At 50.0% G+C, this 17,917-nt stretch overlaps 4 protein-coding genes and 2 non-coding genes across 6 annotated transcripts, besides 6 other annotated features; 5 read left to right on the forward strand and 1 right to left on the reverse strand.

The window, feature by feature from the left end:
- Positions 1-17,917: part of a sequence feature (sequence corresponds to BAC RPCI93-26A17) that runs on past both edges of the window.
- Positions 50-79: a sequence feature (AT_rich).
- Positions 379-410: a microsatellite.
- Positions 730-772: a sequence feature (CT-rich).
- Positions 1,204-4,371, forward strand: Tb927.8.2640 (ubiquitin-activating enzyme E1, putative; the record flags this gene model as incomplete). Its single annotated transcript, XM_842004.1, has 1 exon — positions 1,204-4,371. The coding sequence occupies one exon, from the start codon at positions 1,204-1,206 to the stop codon at positions 4,369-4,371; it is 3,168 nt and encodes a 1,055-aa protein (XP_847097.1).
- Positions 4,608-4,657: a sequence feature (GA-rich).
- Tb927.8.2650 (hypothetical protein, conserved) lies at positions 5,558-6,619 on the forward strand (the record flags this gene model as incomplete). Its single annotated transcript, XM_842005.1, has 1 exon — positions 5,558-6,619. One exon carries the CDS (start codon positions 5,558-5,560, stop codon positions 6,617-6,619), a length of 1,062 nt encoding a protein of 353 aa, XP_847098.1.
- Tb927.8.2660 (hypothetical protein, conserved) lies at positions 7,051-12,810 on the forward strand (the record flags this gene model as incomplete). Its single annotated transcript, XM_842006.1, has 1 exon — positions 7,051-12,810. The coding sequence occupies one exon, from the start codon at positions 7,051-7,053 to the stop codon at positions 12,808-12,810; it is 5,760 nt and encodes a 1,919-aa protein (XP_847099.1).
- Positions 13,753-13,777: a microsatellite.
- On the forward strand, positions 15,441-15,513 carry Tb927.8.2663. The gene has a single exon. It is a non-coding gene; the product is annotated as a tRNA-Asn (tRNA).
- On the reverse strand, positions 15,599-15,670 carry Tb927.8.2666. Its single transcript has one exon. It is a non-coding gene; the product is annotated as a tRNA-Trp (tRNA).
- Tb927.8.2670 (hypothetical protein, conserved) lies at positions 16,576-17,862 on the forward strand (the record flags this gene model as incomplete). Its single annotated transcript, XM_842007.1, has 1 exon — positions 16,576-17,862. One exon carries the CDS (start codon positions 16,576-16,578, stop codon positions 17,860-17,862), a length of 1,287 nt encoding a protein of 428 aa, XP_847100.1.

Below are 17,917 nucleotides of genomic sequence, written 5' to 3' on the forward strand. Positions count from 1 at the left end.
GGTTTGAATGAATGAATGGAAGGATCAACTGAAAAAGATAATGATGATGATAATAATTATTATAATATATATATATATAGGGAAACAAGTAACGGAAACGTGCGTGAAGGGAAAGGGAAAGGATATTCTTTTTTTTAAAAAAAAAGATAGCAGTAATGTTGATATGAAGAAGAAGACAAAGAAAAAAATAGAATGAAGGAAATGGAAAGATATGCCCACTCTAACGCGTGTTTCTGAGGTGTTGGAACTACACGCGCGCGGACAAAATAAAAGAGAGGTAATGATCCACAACGAAGGAATATTAGTAGTGAAAAGTTATTACCACCACTGTAGTTCGTACATCAACACAAAGCGGCTTAGCATGTATTGCAGTTTTTAATATATATATATATATATATATATATATATATGTCACTGTGGTTAAGGCTGTTTCTACCATAATTCCCCTTTCCTCCTTTCTCTATTCCACACAGAGTCGCCCTCGGTTGCAGGTGTTAGGTGTTGATGTTGATGATACTGTTGCTGATGTTTATCACCCTCGGCATGTCATCTCCTTTGGCGTTATTATTTTTTTTTCTATAGTTTGCAGTGTGTCGGCTCACTTTTGTAACTTTGACTATGAGTTTTCTGCCGCTTCACAAGCACATGTCCATTATTATTGTTATTATTATTTCCCTCCTCATTTCCTTAACTCATTTTTTGGCTGTTTTCACTGTTGGTTCTGGTTTGTCCCTTTTTTTTTTTCTTCTCTCTCTCTCTCTTTCGCTCGCTCGATTTTTTTGGGGGGGGTGGTGGTGTTCGGTTACCTCAAATATCCCTCATGAGGATATAATACAAGGTAGAAACAATCTTAACTGTGGTCAAGGAACGCGTGGAGTAAAAAAGCACTCGCATATATAGTTTAGGAGGGAAGACAAAAAAAAATTTAAAGAAAAAAAGAGTCGAGGGGCACATCTCCTGCACACGCGTACACACAGGTATAATTTGTGTTTTCCTGTTTATTTGTTTGTTTCAGCACACAGAATCGGGTATTGACGTGCTGTGGCGATCGCTAGCACAAGATAAAGGGGAAGTGGTGTGAAGGTGCACAGAGGACACGACACCTCACGCAAACAGAGGGGGGGAAAGAAAATAGAAATAAAAGGGAAAAAAGCAAAGTAACGTGACGTAAACTCAAAAAGAGTAATTGTCACACGGACCATAATGACTAGTGAAGAGCAAAGACGGCAGTTGTATAACCGACAGGAATATGTTGTCGGTACGGAGACACAAGCAAAGTATGGATGCACGGATGTACTTGTCGTGGGGGCATGTGGACTGGGTGCGGAAATTATAAAGAATTTAACGCTCACTGGCGTGCGCTCTATCAAAGTATTGGACAACGGCCTTGCAACACTGCAGGACTTGGGCACAAACTTCTTTTTGACTCCCGCAGATATGGGTAAACCGCGCGCGGAAGTGGTGGCTGCGAGAGCACAGGAGCTGAACCGTTTCGTTAGCGTAACTGCTGTCGACGTCCCTTTGCACGAGGTTATACCAGCAGTTCATGTGGTGGTCTTCGTTAACCAGCGCACAACACTGCTTCTTGCCGAAAACGCCATGGCACGAAAACATAACGTGAAATTTGTGGCATGTGAAAGCCGTGGCGTCGCTGGGTGCGTGTTTGTGGATGCCGGCCCCTCCTTTACTGTGCTTGACCCCGACGGCGAGGAAACAGTTGTATGTGTCGTGACGAATATATCTCGGGATGGTGTTGTATCACTACATGAAGACAAGAAGCACGAGTGCGAAGTTGGCGGTCGCGTGTTTCTTACGGGTTTGGTATCGCCCGAGTCACTAAACTCGACGGTTGATCCCTTTGCTCTACACAACGGTCGGGCCACCACCGAGTGCGCACAGGGTGATAATTCACCCACTGGGGCTTCGTCATCTCTGCGGCTGTTTGAAGTGTCGGAAGTCGTCTCACCCTTTCATCTGCGACTGAAAGACTTCGGCGCAATTGTTGGTGATTCCCCAATCGAAACAGGCTATGCATGCTACCTCCACACGACCAAACGGAAGGTCCTCGTGGGGTTTAAAGACCTTCAGCTCAGCGTGATGCAGCCAGAGTTTGTTACGTTGTTTGACAGCGAAAAGAAAATGATGGCCCCAATGACACTTCACGCCCTGTTCCGAGCTGTGCACAGCCATGGAAAGCTGCCGACGACACCAATCGAGGTTAGAGATGTGCTGAAGGCAGCCGAGGCGTACTTCAGTAGTGGAAATGATCAGGTGCACAATGGCTTTGATGTGGAGACTGCCGAGAGTATACTTTCAGTAATGCATGGTCGGCTTAACCCCATGGACTGCTTCATTGGTGGTCTTGCCTCGCAGGAGGTTCTCAAGGTGTGCAGCGGCAAATTCACTCCGCTGCGTCAGTGGTTGTACTACGATGCACGGGAGTTGCTTGTGGCACGGGGCGAGATGAGTGAAACCGGGTGCGTGTCAACCGCGCCAGGCGGGAGTCGTTATGATGGGCAAATTGCTGTTCTCGGCTCTTCTTTCCAGTCTTTCCTTTCTCGGCAGCGTGTCTTCATTGTGGGCGCGGGAGCACTCGGGTGTGAACTTATCAAGAACGTCGCATGCATGGGTTTTGGCGCCGTCTCCATTACAGACATGGACACCATTGAAATGAGTAACCTCTCAAGGCAGTTTCTCTTTCGCAACAGCCACATTGGGCAACAGAAGTCTAAAGTAGCGGGAGAGGCAGCACGTGCCATAAACGGTGATTTGAAGGTAAGCGCATATCTGGAGAAGGTGGCGCAAGAAACAGAAAATGTGTTTGATGAGAAGTTCTGGGAGTCCCATTCTCTTGTACTCAACGCGCTTGACAATGTAGAAAGCCGGAAATATGTTGATGCGCGGTGCCTATTCTTCAGGAAACCCTTGTTTGAGAGCGGAACGCTCGGTCCAAAATGCAATGTTCAGTGCGTGATTCCGTATTGCACTGAAAGTTACAGTAGCAGTTATGATCCACCGGAGAAGTCTATCCCGCTTTGCACGTTGAAAAACTTCCCCAACGTCATTGAGCACACTATTCAGTGGGCGCGGGATAACTTCGATGCCGTGTTTTTCAGCACGCCCAGTGATGTGAATGGCTACCTGGAAGACCCCACAACTTTTGCATCTAATTTGGAGCGGGACCCCGGAACGAAGTCAATTGTATTGAAGGCCGTTCGAGACGCGTTAGTGCAGTGGCCGAAGGATGCTGCCGACTGTGTCCGCATGGCGCGAAGTCTGTTCCACGAATATTTCAACTCGTCCTTCAGGCAGTTGCTACACAATCTTCCCCTTGACAAGCGCAATGACAACGGTGACCTCTTTTGGAGCGGTGCAAAGAAGCCGCCAAAACCTCAGGAGTTCAGCGTGGACTCTGAACTAAACGTTTCGTTTGTCTATCACTGTGCCAAACTTCTTGCACAGGTTTACAACCTGTCAGCCTTCACGCTGTCGGTGAAGGAGGTTGCAGAACTGGCGATGCAAGTAGCAGTTCCTGGTTTTGTACCACGTGAGGCGCGTTTCGAAACAAATGAGGCTGAGAACAAAGAGGGAGCCGCAGCACAACTTGTTGGTGACTTGACGATGCAAGATCTTCCTCCAGTGAGTCAATTTAACTCTCGGCGAATGAACCCACTGGTGTTTGAAAAGGACGACCCCAATAATTCCCACATGGACTACATCACAGCTTGCTCAAACCTCCGTGCCACGGCGTATAGCATTCCTCCGGCGGATGTTCACTATACAAAACGCATTGCTGGAAGAATCATCCCTGCAATGGTAACAACAACGGCCCTAGTTACTGGGCTAGTGGGGATAGAAGCACTCAAGTACCTCCTCCTCGCGCATCGTGAGAATGGTGCACAGGGACTTGCTAAGGCCAATCCAATAACAGAGAAAGTACAGGAGGAGTATCTGAGTTTGTACCGCAATGCGTTTGTTAATGTCGCACTGCCCTTCATGGCTTTCTCCGACCCCATCGCCGCTCCTGCAAAGACAGTTCCGATGCCCGACGGCTCATCGGTCCGCTGGGGAATTTGGGATCGCATTGATATTAATGAAGGCCGTGACATCACCGTGAAGGAGCTCGTTAGTATCCTTGAGAAACGGCATCAGCTGGAAATATTCATCATTGCGTTACCATGTGGAAAGATGGTATACTCACAGTTTGGTAATGTGAAGGACCGCGACAAACCAGTCTCCGTTGTCGTGCGCGAAAAGACAAAAGGGGAGGAAAAAGATGAGCTGAGTTGCATTTGCTTTGTCGCCACGGGGAGCATCGGAGATAATGACGTGGATATTCCTCTAATTTATTACAGGTACAAGGATTTTTAAACAATTTCTGCCGTGTCTTCACCTCAAAGCACGAAAACTTCTAACGCGCCAATCCTTCGATCTACTCGCTTCTGCTGAGCCTTTTAGCCAGTGAGGTCTTTTCCCTCTGTACGGAAGGGAGAAAAGTAGAAGTGGTATCCTTTCTTTCTGTTTTGGGGAACCATGGGGCCGCCTAGCGATAAATGTAGGGGGGGGATGGTGAGCAAGGAGAAAGCAAACAACAGAAAAAAATACGCAAGAGAAAAAAAAAGATGAAAAGGGAAGAGAAGATAAGGTAAGATAAGAGGGACAAACGGGACAGCAACAGAAGCAAAAAAAAGAAAAAAAATCTGGCTATCTGCGGACACGATAATGGGAGAAAAGGAAAGTATATATGTACCCAATTATATACGTTCTTTAACGGGGGCGAGTGTGGAGCCACTGGATGTTTGTGATCGCATTTTGTTTTTTTTCCCTTTTGTGTGTGGGCATTTTGTTTTTTGCCTGGGAAGAGGATATGAGCAGATAAGACATGTGAAAGGTCGGTCGCAACGTGAGAGTCACTACACCGGATGGAAATTACCATAGGGGCAAAAAAATAAATAAAAATGGAGAAAAGTTGTGGAAAGTGCATGAATGGCAATATCTGGTTTCCAGGGAGCATGTTGATTCAGTTGAAAAAAAAAAATGAATACACTTATGATGGTTTAATAAAGCGATCGGCTCTCAATTTCACAGAAGATAACACGTTTATTATCATTATTGTTGTTATTATTCTCCCATCCCCCCCCCCGCGATGCAAAAGCCACACAGCACCACAGCAGCTGACGGGAAGGGTCTTTCCCTCCCATTTTCACTTTTCTTGTTTCTTTCCGGGGGGTTCATACGCTTCCTCTTTGCAACACCATTCTGTCAAACTCTTAAGGGCACGTCCCCCTGTTTTGGTTTCCCACCTCTCTTCCACCATCATTGTCCTATTTGTTATTATTATTACTATTGCTGTTGTTGTTTTTTGACCTCCGGCACTGACACACGTGCATATGCACGTATATGTGTGCTCTGGCATGCGCTTATGTAGAGTGCAGGAAAGACCTATAAACAGGTGTTTTTCGATGACAGTGAGGAAGGCGGAGAACACAGCAGAATATAGGAAAGGCAAAAGCACAAAAGTAGGTACAGCCGGAACCACTCTCGTACCGCGACGGTGATGCGCCACTTCAGATTAAACCGTTGCTCTTACACGCCGAACCTAACCTCGCTAACTAATCAGGTGAACCGTAGTGAACGATTGCGCAAGTGGGGCAGTGTTGGTGTCCCACCCGGTTTTCCCCGCATCCCTCGACTCGAAGCAAAGGGCATTGCCATATTACATGAATCTCCCAAAGTGATACTTGCCGGTCGCAGCCGATGCAACAACTTTGACAGCAATCAGTACATGTTAATTAACAAGGCGACCAAACGTTGTTTGTTGGTTGATGCATCCGACGACTGGCCAGACGACTGGGCCGCATTTATTGGAGCTTCTGACTTGACCTTAACACATGTGTTCCTCACGCATTGCCACATCGACAATATTATTAACCTGAATGCTTTTCTCACTATATGCGGCAGCCGGCAGAAGCAACGAGTTCAAGTCGACAGCCAGGATAATGATAACCGCGAGGACGATAATGGGAGTGATGAAATCGGTGTTATGTGGTGTCCAGCAGAGGAATGTTGGGTGCAAAACTTTAAGCGGTCCTGCGAAAGGTACGGAAGGTTCGAGGAGATGCACCAGGTGCTTCCCATGATGTGCCGTAGCCTTTACACGCCCCAGCACTTAGTGGACCCGGTAATAGCTGGTTTCTCTCGTCGCAATGCCCGGCACCTTCGGCGGAACGATGTGCTGCTGTCAGCGGCCACGAATCGGGCAACGTCGTTTATTGACTTTGGTAACGGCGTACTCCTTTATTACATATTTTCCCCAGGCCACTCCCCTGGCCACATGATGCTTCACATACCAACGGAAAGAATCCTTTTCAGTGGTGACCTTCTCTTCTTCAACAAGGTGGGCCGAGTGGATTTGCCCTGGGCGACGGGCGTACGGCTCGCTGAGAGCCTGCGCCTGTTAGAAGCACTTCCAGACAATACCGTTGTGGTTCCGGGCCACGGCCGCATGACGACGCTGGGTCGTGAAAGGCGTGAGAATGAGGCGCTGCAACAGTGTTATCAACGACAGGAGATTGGGAAACAAGAGGTGTCAGTGGGTTTTAATGAAGGCTATCTTTAATGTGGAAACTTGTGGGAAAAACTGGAAGGAGAGGAAGTCGGTGGCGTTTTGCTCCTTTCGGGGCCCGTAACGACCTCTTCACTATTCCCTTACCTTACTATTTATCGGGGGGTGGAGGTGCGCACACATATAAAGAGATGAAAGAAGATGCACCGACTGTAACATAACATTGGCCCAAGTGCTCGATTTCTCACTCCACTCATTAATGCAGCCATACATATGCTTTTTTTCCCCCACTCTTTTCTTCTCACACCCCACCTGCCCCGAAATAGTCCCTGAGAGGGAGGTTTTATTTTTCTTTTTTTGTGGGTCTGCTTCGGCCGCATCAACAGCAGCCGACAACACCCAATCTGCGCAAGCAGGAAAACGTAGGGAATATCGTGCCAAGTAGTCAGGTCAACGTGCCTCATTAACTCTCCCTTCAAGCAACGATGTCGGTTACAGTGAACGCTGTTCGTGAGTCTGCAGAGGCTGTCAGCCTAACTATACTCTCATGTGAGCCCGCGCAGCAGAAAATAGCCGTCAGGTTCGGTGGCTCACATGGTGGTTGGCGTTGGATCGATGTTCCCACAAACACACCTGTTATATTAGAGCGCATGCGTCCGGAGGCAGGGGCAGAAAGCAGTGAGGGCCCTACCAGTAATGGTGCTGCAATGGAGGGGTGTGAGGAATATGAATTAGCCGTCACACCGTCTCCCCCTGTGGATGGGCGCGATGAGAGTGTTTGCTCGTTGGTCGGAGTCGATACCCGTCAAGTGGTTCAAAAGCCCGTTTTATTGAGTGGTGCAGATGAAGGAGGTCGTGTTTTTGAGCTTTTGTTGAAATGGACCCTGTTGGATGCAACTCCCACACCGCGGGAGTCAACACCCGATAAAGCACCTGAAGATCACTCGGGCACGGAAACGGAAACACGGAATGAAGAGGAAGTAATTGTGGATACTGCGAATAAAGACGATGAGAAGGGTGAGGAAGCACCCCCGCCTCCTCCAATCGTTGCTCAACCCGACGAAAGTAAGGAGAAGGAAATATCCGAGAATCCCAGTGGTCACGATTCCCCCAAAGACAAAAGAGTTGAGCGACACGTTAACCCTGTGAAAGAATTGGAGGAGCCCAAACAGCAAGAGGCAGAGCGAGAGCCGCAACAAGAGCAAGCCCCACAACCTCGGTGCAACCAGAGTGAGTGGAAATGGAAAAGCAGCGTGATTCCAACACTCCCCGCGGATGTTTCGGCGGCACGCCACGTGCTCATTGCCACAATCGTATCAGTACAGCAACCCGCAGTGTTACCGAATCGGCATGTAGTGGTAAAGCTAGGTATTGAGGCGCCCAATGAGCGCATGTCCCTTTTGCCGCTGTTGCGAACAAGGGCGGTTACACAGTATGATGCAGTAAAGGTTGCACAGATGGGGCCACCGGTGCTGTTTCCACTCTCAGAAAATGTTTCCGTTTATTGCGCCGTAGCGGATAAACGTGCAGATCATCCGAGTGATAGTGGTGGGATTGGGAGAAGGGTGTATCGCAGAGGCAGGCCCGCACCCACCAAATCACCCGGCAGATCGCTTGCAAGGATCCCAAAGGCCGAGTTGGATAAACACGCCGCGGAGAAGGCTTCCAAACCACACACGGCGACCTCGGGTGAATGTACTTTTTCCTTGCCCCAACGAATTGAGGGCACAGGCAACAGTGACAATGCCGGTGGTGGAAGGAATGGAGGTGCCAGTGTGTTTCATTGGGAGAAGCATTCCCACATGGAGCATGCGTACATTGCCCACGGTACAGTACAATGCGGAAACAACGAGGTAGAACTGGCCTTCCTCCGAATGACAGTCGGGGCGTACCGCGACGCGTGTCGAGGGCACGGTGCCGCCAGACGGAATGGATTTGGCACCGTCGAGGTTCGCGTGGAAGACATTGAATTAAACGAAACAACCGAAAAACAGCGGCCAGAGCATGATAACACCCTGGTGGAAGTTTGGCTGACACAACCGGAAGTGGATGCCGTTAGCGGTACCCATAGTGACAGGACCGGCGCAGCCGCTGCGGCATCCACTTCCACAAAAAACAGCTCGGGGTGCCGCCATCTGGTGCTCCTAAGTAGCAGTAATTGCATTCAGCCGCTGCATTTTCCTGTGAGCGAACCCTTCGCATATCTTTCTTGGGCAGTGGTACCAGCACAACAGAAACAAGGTGTTCAGGAAAATGTACTTCATGGCGCTGCGCCCATATGTCTCGTGCGGCCGGGTGTTTGGACACCAATCACAATAAAACTTAGAGACAGGAATAAATCCGCCTCCTTTATTAAACTTTGGTACTGCTTCACTAGCGACGGTCGCAGCGGGATGGACGACCCCAGTCGGCCATATCATCCAGCTTCAAAGAGCACTGATGATGGCAATTGTTATTCACTTCGAGTTTACTTAGACAGTTGCACCAACCTCTACCCCCTAGTGCAACTATACTCTCGTGATGGTAATGCGAAGGCATTCCGCCTCTTGATCATGGACCCAGAGGACGAGGTAGCCGTATCCGCCTCTCGTCCTATGGACTTGAATGACATGCAGCTCTACTGTAACTACAAAGGGGGAGAAGACAGGACACCCCCCGCCATTAAGCTTCTGTTTACGCGAGTATTCCCCTCGCATGCTCTGTACCGTTCCAGTGACTATACAGTATCGAATACTGGCGAGCAAGCAGGCACTTGCAGCGTTACGTTTTTATGCCGATTGTTTGCATTTGCCTCAGTTGCCGAAGCTCACGCAATGAACAACGCCCACTGCATAGGCGAGGGACGTGTAGTTGTCTTCCCTGGCAATGTGGTCAATGGCAAAGACGGAACAAACCTGGACATTGATGTGCACGTGGCCGTTGATGGCATGTTTACCCCGGGTCCCGTTGCCGTGAAACCGACCGCGGTTACGTCCCCGCCACCATGCACTGTGCTTAGAATGCGCGGAGAAGTGGAACGGGCACCTTGCGGGGAGGGAGATGCAGTGATATGCGTACGCTCCGTTCAGCTTTTCCATCGGCAGCAGCAACAAAAAAGACGCGGTCGAGTGGTGTGGACCGATGGGGGTTTGTCTGCAGTGTACGCGTGCTTCTGGCTCTGCCGTGGACTAAGTGGTGGTGGCGTGAAGGAGTGGAAAGAAGCACTTAAGGGTTGTCAAGTGTTAACGCTCACACCTAAGCAACAGAGGCATCACCACCACCAGCAGCAGCAGGAGGTGTCGTTGCAGTGTAACGAATTCGTCCTTTCTACAGGTGGAGAGAAGCTTGTGTTGTGCGCTGTTTTCATTCCTAAAACGACGGAAACTGTTGACGACGAGGCCAAGGTGCGTAACACCGCCTCTAACTTGCTGAGGAAGCTGGTGCGCAAAGTGAACAAAAAGAAACAGGAAAGCGAGTCCGGTTTACGTCATGTGCAGGGAACCATGAGGGCCCTGAATTACTTAGAAGTTGACCTAACGCTGTCCGCAGCTGCACAAGGTGCCGTTGTGGGAACCGCGCATATCAACGACGAACTATTGCTACAACTAAAAGCGGCGTGGGTCAAAGTACCATCAGGTGTCGGCGCTGCAACTGTCCCCCGTGGGTCCGCAACCCAACCGGTAGATCAGCCTTCACCACATTTATGGGCGCTTCGCCTGACATTCCCCACGCAACCCGCCCGGTCCCATGTGAACGTACATGTCAAATCCTGGCCTGTTGCATATGACGACCTTTCACATGAGCAACAGCAAACATTCAATTCAAACCTGGTCAAGGCACATAGAGGCGGTGGTGCCGCAACTAAAGTGGACTCGACCATGTCAAGTGCCTTTTATATTGTGCGCCCACTTCGTTTAGAGCCAGCAGAGGGGGAATGGACATTGTTCATCTTCGGTGACGCCTGCACCACACGCACTCGATTAGCTGCCTCCGTAGGGGAAACGGTGCTAGAGCATGTTGTAGTAGACTATCTTCTCCCTCAGTCCTTGTCGCTTGCCAAAGGTGTTATCGTTGACTGTTTTCATGGCTCTCTCCATGCGGATGAGGCAGGTGAACTGAAACGAAGAGCTGAGGGTGAGCAACGGTGGCGCCGAAAGTTGAGGGAGGACCCAAGCATACAACAGCCATGTCAACTATTTGTGCCCTTCACCTCACTAGCGATATCAGCTGACGGTAGTGACCCAGTCACCTTGCGTTATCACACGCTAACGCGCTGCACAGATGATGGAGCGTTGCTCATCGGTGCCGCCACGTCTAATGGGAAAGGCGCCATATTTCATTATAATATCAACGAGAACACATGGTCTGTCCTCCCCATTCGTGCTCCCCAAGATGGCAAAGACAAAAAGCGCCGTGAGCAAGGCAAGAGGGACAACAACGGAGCTGAAGACGCAGATAATTCTCAGCAGGCTAGCCATTTTTCCACGCGATGCATTACAAGCCGTCATGGTCACACAACAGTTTGCTCTTCAACAGAAAAGTGTGCCTACGTCTATGGCGGGATCGGCATCGGTGGAACAGATCCAGAGGCAGCAACAGCAGCGGTGGCCGAAAGCAACAGAAGTGACAAGAGTGCTGCACTTAGCCCAAAACTAGGCTCCACCTCCAGCCCTAAGTGGCCTGTAGGGTTTATGCGTGATATCTGGTGCATTAACTATGCTGAAGGAACAGCAACTTGTCTGTGCAGTGGCGAGAACCAAACGGTGTCTGCTCCAATCTCTCGGTGGCGGCACGCAGCGGCATTTCACAACGACAGCGTAATCATCATTGGGGGTAGAACGGCTCCGGCTCTCCAACAAGAAGGTGCGAAGGAAACAAACGAAGAAAAGCTACTGACGGAGGAGGAAACCCAAAAGAAACAGGAAGACGGTCAAACCTTTTATCAGTCTCACGGCGGTGAGGAGGAAGATTTATTGCTTCGTAGGGATGGCTTATGCAGCTGTTGCTCTCTCCTCGTATTTGACTTGAATCGTCGTGCGTGGGGCACACAAACAACTTCGGGCGCTACACCAGCACCAAGGTATGGTCACGCCAGCGCTGTGCTCGGCACCTGCGTGTATATCTTCGGCGGTATGACCCAACGAAACCACCTTCTGGACGATTTGCACGAGCTCGATATTGCCACGAACACCTGGCGCCGTGTGGAATACAACGGTGCTGTTGCACCACCACCTTCGCACCTCGCTGCCATGGAAGCCATAACGGTTTCTAATACACCGTGTTTGGTACTTACCGTGGGCGCCGCAGGCAATGGCGAAGAGCGTGAGGCTGGCGATGCTGCGGAGCGCGGTGTAGACGCACTGAGGTTGTACCTGTTCTCGCACGCGTCGCAGTTTTGGCGTAGGCTTCGCTTCAATTGCGCGCCGTTGCCTGCACCCGTGGGGGTTGCCATGTGTGATGCCACACCGGCTTCGATGCGACAACATGGCAGACGCCAGCAGCCGCTACGGCATCGCTCCCTTCCCCTGAATAAGGCAGTGTTGTTCAGAATGTTGGTTGTTGGAGGGATGAAAGCCGGCTCCCCGAACAAGGGCAGTGCGTACATTGCTGATTATGGGCTGGAACGCGAGAGCACCATTAGGCCCGTTGTGCCGACACTTCTTAATGTTGCGCGGGACGTGATTGCCGAGAGGCGCCAGGATGAACGAAGAGAACCCCCGCACTCTGCGGATCTCAGAAACATAAATCTAGAACGATCACCAATAAGAAAGGGAATCGGCCAGCGTACAGCTTCATCGCTATGTACAACGCCGAGGGGGGCCCGCAGTGGCCGCAAACCCTACAAAAGTGGTCCTCTGAAGATAGCTTACCGTTCCTCGTCGGCGGGACCACTCACGCAAGACCAACAGCGCGGTCTCATACACCGTTTGTACTACAACCAGTGCCACGCCCAAGAGGAGCGTAAAAAGGGAGAGTTGCAGGAACAACCGCGATCAGGAAAGATGCCCATCAGCGGACGAAAATATAATCCGCACCCGCCCATGCAGCGGAAGGCTTGGGGGGCGCCGGCGGCTCCTCGCGCCGACTGCATGCGACCCCGCAAACCGGCAACAGCAGGGCCGTACCGCAACCATAGGCACCTTGACTCATCTGGCGATACGCAAATAAAACCCCAGAATGACAGCAGAGGAGAGGAATTAACTGCAACAGCGCCGCCGACGCCAGTTGTAGCAGCGGGGCGCCGGCTTAGCGATCCAGAAAACTAAAGGGAGAAAAAAAAAACACAACATTGGGGAAGGAGGTGAACGTTGCAAAGGCTATACGATGCCATCACGTTCCGAAACAAAAGGCCGAAGCAGTGCATGAAAAGAGAATAAAAAAAAAACGAAAACCGGCACCATCACCGGCGCACCCTCGGCTCGGCCTAGTAAGATAGAGCAAGAGGCGTGCAAGTGTTTTAAGAAAAAAAAGATCGGTGGCATAACTCCATTATCCCCTTTTAGGAAGCCCGCATCTGCAGGGCAACAGCGGACAGAACTGCTCATACGTAGTGTAGTGTATATGACAATCGCTTACATGAGACTGCACCGAACACACGAAGTAGACGTGTTAAACGGTGAAGGAGTTGTTGGGCAATTAGTGTAACTAACAAAACCAATAAAAGCGGTTGCTTGGGACGCCTATTCGATTCAATATGGTTTAACCAAGGGATGCGCTGTAGGGACCTGGGCACATTAAAACGTTACTTAGCCCGCGAGCATCACCTGGGTTTCGCAGCCGCATTAGTTTGCAGTAGGTGTATTTATATAAGTTATGAGGAGAGAGATTTTCAACCCATCACTAGATCTTGTTTTCACGCAATGCACTTAATGTGCCCTATAATATACTGTACGGATAGTTGATGAAATGGAAACTTGCGTCTCTTTAACGGGGTGCCGCTTCTTGCGCACTGCTAGTTATTCGGGAATAATGTACCTTTTATAAAACGCAAATGGCCTTTTTTGTTTTATTTTGTCTTGTTGTGCCCGTGTATTCCTTGCCTCTAAAGCGCCTCTACTTGACGCGGAATATGTGGCATAGAGCTGATTTTCGCTTCATCTCCGAAGCCACTCCTTCATTATGCACGAGTTGCTTAACCACAACAGCTCGACCTGTTATTATTGCACCCTCGATGCTTTGTGTATTCTTTTTTTTTTTCTACTGCCGCCTGTGTGTGTGTGTGTGTGTGTGCGTTTGCGCAGGTGCCCCTGCTGGAAACTGGTGCTTGTTTGTAACCGTGCTTTGCTTACACCTTCCCCTGATACAAAAGGAAGGAAGTTCGTTCTCCTCTTCAACCAACCGCTGTCACGTGCCAACCTTAATTTACACCCACCAACAAGCGGCCCTTTCATGTGGACTACGGCGGCTGCTTGGGCTCTGGCGGCAAATATGTAAGGGGCTATGTGTTGTGAAGGGATTGAAGATACGAACCCAAGGAGGCTGCCAAAAAGCGGGGAAACGTTGGCAAAAAATAATATATATATACATATATAGCGGCATATGAGGCGGCACAAGCGTAGATACGGCGTCCGATTGATTTTGTTCATTTTGTGGCGAGCCCACTTGTACGCAGTTGGGTTACGTTTCTTTTTTTTTTTTTGGAATGGAACACCGCAGAAATAGGAGAGACCTTGGGGACGCAAGTGGAGGATGTGTAGGATTAATGTCACGCCGTAACCACGACGTTCAAAGAAGGTATTGGAGGGAAAACCGCAAGCGTTACACGGTGATACAACCTCTGCTTTCCGATAGGAAAGGATCCCAACCATTGGACCTCAGAGGGGATGCATGACCAAAATTATTGTTAACCGAGCAATGCTTTGATGGGGATGATGAATTCTGTCGCTTCCCCTTCCTTATGCTTGCGTGTGTGAGTGGTGGAAAGGCTGCTTATCCATTGGGCCGCGCTCCCTCTACGCCTCCCATCCCAGAGACCGTAAGAAGGGATGTTGCTAGTTTTTTCTCATTTCCCACCGCCGACTCCACCGGAATGTGCTAGCCTATACCCCCTCCTCAGCCCGTTTGGGGCGTCGCAACCGACCTCTCGACGCGTCGACGGCTGCCACCTCTACCTTAACTTGCCGTCGTTTTCTTAACGCAGTTGTGCTTTTCTGTCACGCTCGTCTTTCCCGGTGACAATACTTGTTTCCTTTCCCTGCTGGCTGTGTTGAAACGGATCCACCCAGCCCGTTGAGACCCCTCCCCCTTTGCTTGAATCCCCCCACCCCATGTGTGCCCGACATTTGAAGTGGTTTATAGCGCTCGGCTGATTCGCCATGCCCGGCCGGTAAATGGTGCCCACCCGTCGGTGTGTGAGAATGGTCGTTTTAGCCCTTACTCTGCAGTTAGCTCCCTTCCGTTGCCTCGCCTACCACAACCTTCACATGCAACGGATCCCTTTCACTGTGCTAAAGCGCTGCGGCCTCCACAACCCATACCAGTCCGATGTGTCTTCGGGCGCCTGGTTACATCATCCCTGTTAGCGATCCCCATCCCTCACCCTCTTTCCTCAACACCCTGTTCGGACGCGCCGTCCACGGTCTCTCCAGTACGTCGGCACACTTCAACGAGTCGTGGAACCGTTTCTTTACCTCGGTTGCCTGAAGCTTCTCGAGTGGTTACTTTTATGTCTTCTTCAAGGAAAGTAGCGATATTCGGTTCAAAGTTGGAAACATTTCCCCTGTCCTGTAGCCGAAGGTGACGTCGCAACGCTGTCCAGTGGTGTCCGACATCCAATTGCTGGCTGCTGTTACGATTTGGCCTTTCGTGATCCACTCAGCAGGTAATCTCCGGCTGTGAACCCGCCCCGCAGCGGCTTAACCGTGAACTTGTACGTCAAAAGCAACGGTCGCTGCGTGTCCTCCCTGGCGCAGTCGGCAGCGCGTTAGGCTGTTAACCTACAGGTCGTTGGTTCGAATCCAACGGGAGGAGCTTTTTTTCCATAGCGAGTGACGCTGTCTGTTCGAAATTGAAATTGAGTAAAGTCCGATATGATTGAGTGTGTTGGGGGAAAAAGTGAGGACTGCAGGGATTGAACCTGCGACCCCTGGATTTGGAATCCAATGCTCTACCACTGAGCTAAGCCCCCGTCGCCGGTCTAGACAGGTTTAAATATCTAGGTATACTGATTCACCGCTTGTCCACTCTGTCCTTTGGCTATCTGATCGGAACATTCGGTGGGTGCCGGCCTGCGGTCACATAGGTATAGCGATGTCATAATGTTGAGACACTTTTTCACTGAATTTTGAACCGCTTTAGCACGTGGAACGTAGCACGTTAAATCTGTGCGGCAAACCCCATAACAAATGAAAAATACCCGCCGTTCCCATGCATTCGAGAGGAGTTCAATTCTCCATGAGAAAGGGGGGTAATTGCATGGTCCCCCCTCCCCAGTGGACGGGAGAAAGAGCTTTATGGAGTTAGTCCCTTTGCATCAAGTGAGGCACTGTCCTTTCGGATACCCTGTAGCTGCGGGGTGCGTATGGCAACGGGGACTTCAAAGCCTGACGTGGCAGGCTGTTTCGACCACTTGCTTGGCTGGTGGGCTTTGGGCTTCTAGGTCACCAGTTCCCCATTGTCTCTCCCTTAACTAGTTTTTTTTTTTGCCTTCATCCTCTTCGTGGTGTTCTTTCCTTCGTGTGGCGTCCGCCGGCGCGTCGTTGGCCACCGTTTTGCCCCGTTACGTTTGCCGTGCTCAGTGTGACATCGCTCCGACCTCACGTTCATACACAGTGCGACTTCATTATCAACTGTGTCTTTTCTGTTGTCTAGCTCAGCCTCTGGGTGATGGGCGTCTGCAAGCGCCGCTCTTACCCACCCCTGATTGCTATGTATCTGCGCGGGTGGGGCCACCTTCAACCGCACAGCGACTTTTTTAAATAGGCACTTACATTTACCTACTTCGTCCCTCTTCTCTTAACATCGTGGGTTGCTTCACCCGGTTTTCGGTTGTTGTTAACACTTGTAACTTTGGATTAGATCGGTAAATATATATGCTCAGAAGAGCGGTACCCCGTTTTTTCAGCAGGACGCGTCCGGCCCTTGTGAATTTACATGCAAGCGAGTTGTCGACACCGGATAGGTCAACCGTTAATTCAACCAACAGGAAAGAGCTCAAAACGCCCCTTTGCGTCGAGTTGATAAGCAAGATGTCATCACAAGGGTATTTTCCGATGTCACAATTTGTTAAGGAATGTCTAACGCACCCTCAACATGGATATTACTCGACGAAGAAAAATGTAATAGGTAGCGAAAAGGCTGATTTTATCACAGCTGCTGAGATACCGTTCTTTGCGGACATTGTTTCGGCCTGGATAATGGACGTATGGCAGAAGATGGGTACTCCACGGGTTCTTCATCTGGTTGAGCTGGGTCCTGGAAGAGGAACGCTGATGAAGAACATTCTGAAACAAATAAAATACTCCAACCCCCACTTGCTCCATTTTTTGCAGATTCACCTTGTCGAAGTAGGTGCCGCTCGAACGGACGAGCAAAGGAGTGCGCTAAGTGAGTTTCAAACTGCCCAAAAGAAGATAAAGTGGTGGATGGGATTAGAGTCCATTCCCTTGACGTTAGAACCCACCGTATATATTGCAAACGAGTACTTTGACGCACTGCCGGTAGCACAGTTTCGTTACACAGAGCGTGGATGGGTGGAAACGTGTTTAGAGGTTGACGAAGATCCAGCTCACGAAGCTCATTTTCGGATGGTACATGCGCCTTCTGGGTCTTTTTCGGCATACCTCATTCCCAACGATGTCCGTGCGAATGGAAAAATTGGTGATTGTATCGAAATAAATGCTGTTGGAATGCAAACAATGGAGCTCATTATGAAAAAGATGGTGGAGTGCCAAAAATCAGCATGCCTCATCGTGGACTACGGGAAGGATGAGCACATGCACAGCACACTGAGGGGAATTCGAGGTCACAGATTCGTCGATCCACTTCTTTCTCCTGGAGAAGTCGACCTGTCTTCATGGGTCAGCTTCAAACAGCTACGATGGTCGATGGAGCGACTGGAGACTGCCAGGCGCCATCTTAAATGGTTTCCCGTTATATCCCAAAGCGAATTTCTCCAGTGGGGTGGGATTGATGTAAGGCTTGCGCATGTCATAAAGGATGAGGAAACCAAAAGCGCGATGAAAATATTGCAGAACTACCGCAGACTTATGGACAAGAACGAAATGGGGGAAAGCTATAAGGTGTTTGCTCTACAAACACGAAATTTCCCCAACGTATCGCCCTTTTTTCAAGAAGCCGAGCTTCCCTCTTCGTTGTGAGAAATATGGTGGATACCGAGTAGGATCCCCTCTTTTACATTTTTAACGTTCAAAT

This window comes from Trypanosoma brucei, chromosome 8 (genome assembly GCF_000002445.2).
Source record: "Trypanosoma brucei brucei TREU927 chromosome 8, complete sequence".
NCBI lineage: Eukaryota > Euglenozoa > Kinetoplastea > Trypanosomatida > Trypanosomatidae > Trypanosoma > Trypanosoma brucei.